We start from the raw sequence: 8,688 nt of genomic DNA, 5'->3' as shown, positions 1-8,688 counted from the left end.
GTTTTACCGCACCCGGCGTATTCACCAGACCTTGCACCGTGTGATTTTCACCTATTCCGTTCATTGCAAAATTACTTGGCTGACAAACACTTACAAAATGAAAACGAAATGCAAAAAACAATAGATGATTTCATTTCGACAAAAGATCAAGCCTTTTATCGCCGTGGGATCCATCAGTTGCCTGAGCGTTGGCAAAGGGTAGTAGATGCTGATGGTGGTTATTTTGATTAAAATTTGTATTTTATTTAAAATTTTTAAACGTATTTTTTTTTGACAAAAAACGGGTAGAACTTTTTTGTACACCTAATATTAGGTACGTTTCCAACTGATCGTAGGTTAACAGAGTATCTCCTACAGTTCTTATAAAATGTTTTTTAAAGGATTTAACTGCGGCCTCTAGCAGGCCCAGTATACGTCCGTCGCCTGCTAGCACTTCAACCACCATCTCCAGAAGTCCAGCGGGTACGGGAACCAGTGCCCCACCGGTATGCTCTAGCGCTGCCGGCATCGGTCCCAGTAGTCGCCTACGCCCCCCTACACCAGTAGCAACAGCAATAACAACAACAACAATAATACCAACAACAACGCCCTCTGTTACTACAACTGCGAGCTACACGTGCTCAGTCCTGCCAAAGAAGTCCAGGCCAACCGTGGCCTCCAACGTATTATTAAAGAAGAAGGTAATAGTCCGGCTCGATAGACTACCACCAACTACTTCGAAGAGCCCAGGCAGCGGCGGGGCCGCCTCCAAGGCCCCCTCACCACCATCACGAGTCCTGACCAGGTCAATGAGGGCAGGCAGTGTGCCCCCTCCACCGATCAATAGCAAACCACCATCTTCTGCGACCCTGGCGACACCTGCAGTGTCATTTGCCACAGTCGCCAGGGGTACGAGGGCACAATCTGCCCCGCCAACTCCAGTAATAGCAAGAAGGGGACCTGGTCGACCAAGAAAGGACATTGCCGTTGCCACTTCCACCAACATAGCGGCTATTACCACAGTCACGGTCACAACCACAGTGATACGGGGCTCTGTTACCTCGCCCCGTATATCAAGCAGCCCAACGACACCACCAACAACGTCAAGCGGACTGGGCACCATCAGAGAGGCCGATAGGGTGCACAATGGGGCTACTGGCGACAATACCGACGATAATGACCATGATGAGGGCACGGGGAACAGTCAACAACACCAGCAGCAGTCCACGTCAACTCCAACACCATCTGCGGGCGACGTGGATCATCCGCAGCAGCATCTGTTCCCCCAAATTATTATAAATTCAACCCCAAACATGGCTACGCCTCCCGCCCCTAGGACTGTCAGCCCTGCCGTCACCACTCACCCACCGCTCAACACCAGTACCACTTCAAACAATAGCCAAATTTCTAGTCATTCGAACAATAACAATAACAATAGTAACAATAACAATAATCTAGTCAACCTGACTAACGAATCCACAATCAATAATAGTATCACGACTGGTGGCGGCAGGGCGGACACTCCTAATAGCGCGAGCAATGGCGACAATGACAGCAATAACCTTTTTAATTTTTTTTAGTTCTAGTCGACACACTGCTGCTGCCGGGAGCGGCAGGGGCCTCAATTACCGTGACTGCAACAATAACAATAACAACAACAACAACTCTTGCATCAGGTGTGAATGCGGTAGGCGCATCACACCTGATATTTTTAATAGCCTGAGCAGTTGCGGTGATACTAATGGCGTCACTGTCTTGAACGGTAGCAGCAGTAATTCTAATAATAACAATAATAATAATAACAATGTAGTTAGCATAAATAAATGGACGCGAGTTAAACGCGGTCGCGGCGGTCGCAATGGTGGACGCAACACATTCAACAATAGTAGTAGAGTCACCAACAATAGCCCAGTTTTGCATTTATCCAACGTCTTTAATTCATTAACCCACGACGACAGTGGAGATGTAAACCATGGGTTAGATCCGTGCCCGGGCGGTCGTTCGGGTGTCCCGCGTGACGCTTCGGGCCACATACTTAGACGTGACACATATACTTCTTTACGCCGACCGCGTAACTCCCAAAACCCCCCTTTGCCAAACCCGCGGCGCGAAACCATGACAAGCTCTACGCGTCATAATTCCCACCCCCCACAAAGCCGTAACAACCAGCGACAACCGACCCAAAGGAATTTGGCTGGGCCTACGCGAGTGGTCTTGCGCGATAATAAGCGTCAAGAACTCATTGCGATGGCTAACGCTACTGAATCCTGGGATGAACTGGAGGAGATGGACAGGGAACTGTCTGTGTTCTTTCAGGGCACCACAGAATCCAGGCCGGCAGGTCGAGGGAAACCTGGAGGTCAGACGGCAATCCGTAATCAAGGAGGCACTTTTGTTCGCGAAGGCCCTCAAGAACAGGGTAACGGTGGCAGAATCCGCTCTGCCACCCGTATTCAAAAATTATACAGGGAGAATCGGAGGAAAGCAATGCAGGAGGTGCTTGAAGACCCATCACCCTTTTGCCAGGTGTCTAAGGATAATTTCGACAGGTACTTCCGTGCGTTGTACTCTGACGATTCTCCCTTTAATGAGGAGTTGCCAGCGAGACAAGTATGGCCACTGGACGGGAGCGATGAGTTGGCCGAGGCCTTGATCGTTCCTCTTTCGGCCGCTGAGGTCAGCCGGAGGTTGGCCAGAATGCAGGATACTGCACCTGGTCCCGACGGTCTGAAGTACAGTGACCTTAAGAGGATGGATCCTGGTTCCGGACTGCTCACCGCTGCATACAATGCATGCTATCGTCTAGGGGCCATACCAGTGTCGTGGAAAGTCTCTAATACTGTATTAATTTACAAGAAAGGAGACCAAAACGACCTGTCAAACTGGCGACCTCTCTCGATGGGCAATACCATCTACAAGCTTTTTGCCGCCTTGATTGCTGATCGCTTGACGAACTTTGTTGTCAATGGGAACAGGCTAACCTCCGCCCAGAAAGGCTTTTTGAAGTACGAAGGTTGTCTAGAGCACAACTATGTAGTTCAAGAAGTCTTGACGGATAGAGCGCGTGAGGGTAAAGATGTGATCATCGCGTGTCTGGATGCTTCCAATGCTTTTGGATCCATCCCACACGAGGTGATATATGATGCTATTGACGGGATTGGAACACCCAAAGTGTTTCAAGACCTGATAAGGAGTTTGTATACTGGGTGCACGACGAGGGTTCGTACCAGCGATGGCTTTACTGATCCTGTTCTTCTCATGAGAGAGGAACAAAGCAAGGATGTCCGGCTAGTCCGATCGTCTTTAACATTGGCACTGATTCTGTTCTCCGAGCGATAGAAGAACTTAATCGGGGCTACATGCTAAAGATTAAGCGGGTCGCCTCTAGAGCGTATGCCGACGACTATTGATTTGTTGCTGATAGTGTGGAGGATATGGAGCAGATGTTGCTGACTGTCAGTGTTGCCGCTAAAAGGGTTGGCATTAAGTTCAACACCTCAAAATGTGTCACCTTGCACGTCTCCGGCAAGAGTAGTAAGCGTGGTGTACTTGACACCAAGTTCAACATTGACGGTGGGCAACTAAAGTCATTGGCGGAGGGAGAGTCCTATGATTACCTGGGCGTCCCTGTGGGTTTCAATATTAACCAGACTCCTATTGCTATGATAGGTGAAATGCTAGCTGACGCTAGATCAATCGACCGGTCCCTTCTTGCTCCGTGGCAAAGAATAGACGCTCATCGGACGTTTATTATGCCGCGGATTGATTATATATTGCGGGGGGGAAAGATCGATAAGACACCGTTGATCATGGCTGACAAAGTACTGAGAAAGTTGGTGAAGGGCTGGATGCACCTTCCACAGAGAGCAAGTGCCGAAGTAGTTTACTTGCAACCGTGGAAGGGTGGAGGTGGTATCCTCCCGCTTGCGGACCTAGCGGACATTTCTGTCATCGCTCAGGCTTTTAGGATGCTATCCTGTAAAGACCTTGAAGTGGCGGAAATCGCGAAGTCCTCACTTCAGCAGGCGGTCCAGAGACGTACAAGTCACCAACCTTCGATGCAAGAAATTGCACAGTATCTTTCGGGTTCACTGGAAGGACCGTTCGCGCGGAACCAAGGTGACCCGAGTCTATGGTCGAGGGTGCGGATCGCTACAAGGCGTCAAACTAGTCGGTTTGGCCTTTCGTGGGAATGGTGTGCTGCTAATGAGGAGCTCGCATTAAAATGCAAGGATGCTGAGGGGCGTTATGCTTTAATTGGCCCTAATTCCAGATCTCAAGTAATTTGGCGCCTAAGAAAGGCGGCCCAGCAATTTTACTACGAGTCGCTTACGATGAAGAAGGACCAGGGGAAGGTATGGCAGGTCACGGCCCGCAATCGTGAGAGCAATCTCTGTTTGCGGGATGGTAAATATATTCGTTTCGCAGAGTGGCGCTTTATTCATCGTGCGCGCCTAGACGTTTTGCCTCTTAACGGGGCAATTCGTTGGGGGCAGCGAGATAAACGCTGCAGAGTGTGCGGATGTAGCCTGGAATCCCTTCCTCATGTCCTGAATCATTGTATGACGCACTCAGCGGCATATCAATTAAGGCATAACTCCATACTCAACAGGGTATCACGGGCCTCGATGGCGGCGGGAGAGACGCGAGTCAACAAGCGCGTACAGGGAGTTGACGGGGATCTGGCATGTCTCAGACCTGACATTGTCGTTAGGAATGAACGGGCCAATTCGGTGCTCATTGTCGGTGTCACTGTAGCTTTCGAGAACCAGTGCGTAGCCTTCGATGATGCGCGTCAATCTAAGATTGATACGTATCATGAGCTCGCTACTGCATTGAAGGCACAGGGGTATCAGGTGCGTATTGACGCGATCGTTGTCGGCTCTCTAGGTGGATGGGACCCTAACAATGAGGTGGTTCTGAGGGCGTTTAGTATCTCACCATACTATGCTCGTCTGATGAGACGTCTCATTGTGTCAGAGACCATTCGCTGGACGCGGGATATATATGTGGAGCATGTGTCTGGTCAAAGACAGTATGCTGGTACCGTGGCGCCAAACGAGGATGCTTCGTGCGTCCGCCCTGACACGGACCTGACCAATGGACCACTGTCGTCTTTCCTAGTGCCTCCACCATTGCGATCGCCACCACTGCAAACTAACTAACTTTTTCACTTGCGCGCTAGCCACTGCCTCCGACGTTTGTTGTCTTTGTCGCTATTGCTAGGCGCTATACACTGTACATATATACACACACACTATACATATATACACACACACACATTCACTTTATATTTATCTATTTATCGGTGCGTATGTGTATTAATTAAATATTGAAAATTTTATACTATTTTTGTTGACTAAACTCACCCCTTTCGCCACATGCAATGCTGGACCATTGTCATGTGGGGAAAGGGGTGATGTAAGTATTATATGATTGACCGTACCTTATGTATACTGCTCCTTTTCTTTTTTCTTGAATACCAAGTGATTGAGTCGCTGCAGGTATTGATATGACTTTAATGATATCTTTGACTGCGATATGCTATATTTTGTACATATATATATATATAAATATTTATTGTGACTCCCGCCACACAAATATTGTTTATTCATTGTTTTTTATAAGTGTTTTTTTTTTGTAATTATATTTAAAAATTTTATTATTAAAACAAAACACTTGCTGTACTCGGTGGGGGCTCGCCTCCACTGGGAAGGATTATTGGCTAAATAAAGCGACTTTTAATTGCCTCTATTTCTATTAGGTACGTTTCCAACTGATCGTAGGTTAACAGAGTATCTCCTACAGTTCTTATAAAATGTTTTTTAAAGGATTTAACTGCGGCCTCCCAGAGCCCTCCAAAATAAGGTGCCCTGGAGCGGATAAAATGCCAATTAATCTCTTGCTGATGCATAAAATGCTGCATTGGAGTTTTATGTTCTGAGGAATGAAGCAAAGCGTATAGCTCATTGAGCTCACGACTGGCACCTACATAATTGGCACCATTGTCTGAATAAATATCGGTAGACTTTCCACGCCTTGCAAAAAGGCGCTTGAGGCTGGCTATAAATGCCTCCGTAGTAAGATCGGTGACTAATTCGAGGTGAACCGCTTTCGTAGACATACATACATAAACAGCGACGTAGACCTTGAGTTTTTGACGATTACGATGCCTTCGTTATTTCATATATAGCGGCCCACAGTAATCAACTCCAACGTGCAGGAAAGGACGTGATTGGGATACCCGATAGGAAGGTAAATCGCCCATAATGTGATCAGCGAGCTTAGGTTTGGCTCGAAAACATTTTAAACATTTATATATGATTTTCCGAGTAATGTTACGACTGTTTAGAGGCCAGTAAACTTGGCGCAAAGAGTACAAACTAGTTTGAGTCCCGGCGTGATTTAGGCGTACGTGTTCTTCGCGTATGATAGTGCGTGTGATGTGGTGATTACTGGGAAGTACCATTGGATGACGCTGCCCCTCAGGTAACTCCGATAAAGCAAGTCTGCCTCCTACGCGTAGAAGGCCATTGGAGTCAAGGAAGGGATATAAGGGGATTAATTTACTACCATCGCGGATAGAAATACCCTTCTTCAAACAATTTATTTCGGTAGCAAAAGAAGCTATCTGGACCATTTTGACTATGGTATCGCGGGCAGCCTTCATTTCTACAGGAGTTAAGTGGTCGCGGATACGCTGAGGCTCCTTGCATCTTAAGTTATTAATAAAGCGAAGAAGGTGAGCGACGAGGCGAGTTGCCTTTTCAAATAATTCGTATCGCTCAATCAAATTATGACCGCGTAATTCTAGCTTCATGCAAGTGGTGATGGAGATATCAGGTTTTAAGTCAGGCAGATCGATATGAGCTAAAATAGTCTTAGGCCACAATACTTGCTCCTTCCAAAGCCAGGAAGGACGTCATTGCCAGATCTCTCCTTGGACGAATTCAGATGGAAGTTGGCCGCGAGATACAAGATCCGCGGGGTTATCAAGTGAGGCAACATGACGCCAATGGCAAGCGCTTGTTAGTCTCTGAATTTCAGCAACGCGATTTGAGACAAATGTTTTTAAGCGATGCGGGGGAGTGTTTAGCCAATGCAAGGCTATCGTAGAATCAGACGACAAAAAAATCTCATCGATGTTAATTAAGAGTGCTTGTTGTACTGTATGGAATAAGCGAGCAAGTAAAAGAGCACCGCAAAGCTCTAGGCGAGGCAATGAAATCGAGCTTACCGGAGCCACTCGAGATTTAGAACAAATTAATTTTACGTGAATCTTGTCATCTTGATCCACCGATCGTAAGTAAAGGCAGGCACCGTACGCCTTTTCGCTGGCATCACAGAAACCATGCATTTGAACGTTAATTGAGTCAGCAATGGTAATGCAACGACCGAAACGTAGATCAGAAATTAATGGAAGCTGCTCCACATAAGCAGTCCATGACGTGTGCAAGTCGACTGGAACTGATTCGTCCCACGCCACGCCAGTTTTCCATAAGGATTGCATAATTATTTTTGCATGTAATATGACGGGACCTAGCAAGACCAAAGGATCGAATAGTTTGGCTATCTGAAATAAAATAGAGCGTTTAGTGACTGTTTTTAGCTTACAGACATTTACGCAATAAAATATGCTGTCGTCTCTGGCGTTCTAATGAATGCCTAGAGTTTTGATAGACGTGCCTGGGTCAAGTGACATATGAGTCGTGACTGGGTGCTCGTCTTACTTATATAAGAGAGAGGGCCTATTTGAAGCCCACTTTCGTAAGTTGAAGCCACCTTTTTTAAAAATCTCGTTTAGCTCATCGCGTAACATTTCAGCTTCCGGAATAGTATTTGTGCCAGTAAAAAGGTCGTCAATGTAGAAATCGCGCTTTAGGGCTACGGCAGCGTGAGGATAAGCGTGACCCTCGTCGCTAGCGAGCTGCTGCAGAGAACGAATAGCAAGATGAGAAGCGCATGTTGTGCCGTAATTGACGTTATTGAGTATGTACGTAGAAATAGGTTTAGAAGGATTGCCTCGAAATAATATCTTTTGATATTTGGTATCGTCAGGATGTACCCGAATTTGACGGTACATTTTCTCTATATCTGCAGTAAGAACAATAGTATGAGACCGATATCGAATAAGCAAAATAAATAAGTCGTCCTGCAGCTTAGGGCCGACCATGAGAGCGTCATTTAGGGATATTCCGCTAAAAGTTTTAGCAGAACCGTCAAAGATGACCCGAGTTTTGGTAGTCGGGCTGTCTTTTTTAACTACAGTGTGGTGAGGAAGATAAAAGTCCGAGTCCTCAACATTTGACTCGGTTGCAAGCGACATGTGACCCAAATCTAGATATTCTTGCGAAAAGGCAGTGTACGCATTTCCAATTTCTTTATCTTGCACCAAACGTTTCTCAAGTGATTGAAAACGCCGCAAAGCTGAAGGGTATGAAGCACCAAGTTTGTTTACATTATTGTTGAATGGCAGCCGAACCATGTATCGACCGGTAGTATCTCTGGTAGTATTGCGAAGAAAATGCTCCTCACACAACTGCTCTTCAGGGGACAGAACTTTTGCCGCGGAAAGCTCCTTTATTTCCTAAAATCGGGTGAGATTAGTATCATTAACTTGGTTGTTGAAAATAAGATGGCATGATAAATTTGGTTTCTTAAACGAAGAATTTAAACCGACAGCGACCACCCACCCAAGCTGAGTTTTTT

General features: G+C 46.5%; 1 protein-coding gene across 1 annotated transcript; it reads right to left on the bottom strand.

Moving 5' to 3' along the window:
- Positions 1 to 7,705: 7,705 nt before the first annotated feature.
- LOC106693668 (uncharacterized) lies at positions 7,706 to 8,464 on the bottom strand. The gene has a single exon (XM_014442353.2). It carries the CDS (start codon positions 8,462 to 8,464, stop codon positions 7,706 to 7,708), a length of 759 nt encoding a protein of 252 aa, XP_014297839.2.
- Between the last annotated feature and the right edge of the window lie 224 nt (positions 8,465 to 8,688).

This window comes from Microplitis demolitor, chromosome 8, assembly GCF_026212275.2.
Source record: "Microplitis demolitor isolate Queensland-Clemson2020A chromosome 8, iyMicDemo2.1a, whole genome shotgun sequence".
In the NCBI taxonomy this organism is placed as follows: domain Eukaryota; kingdom Metazoa; phylum Arthropoda; class Insecta; order Hymenoptera; family Braconidae; genus Microplitis; species Microplitis demolitor.
Note: the sequence above shows the minus strand (reverse complement) of the source record. Positions and strands in the feature narration are given on the sequence as shown.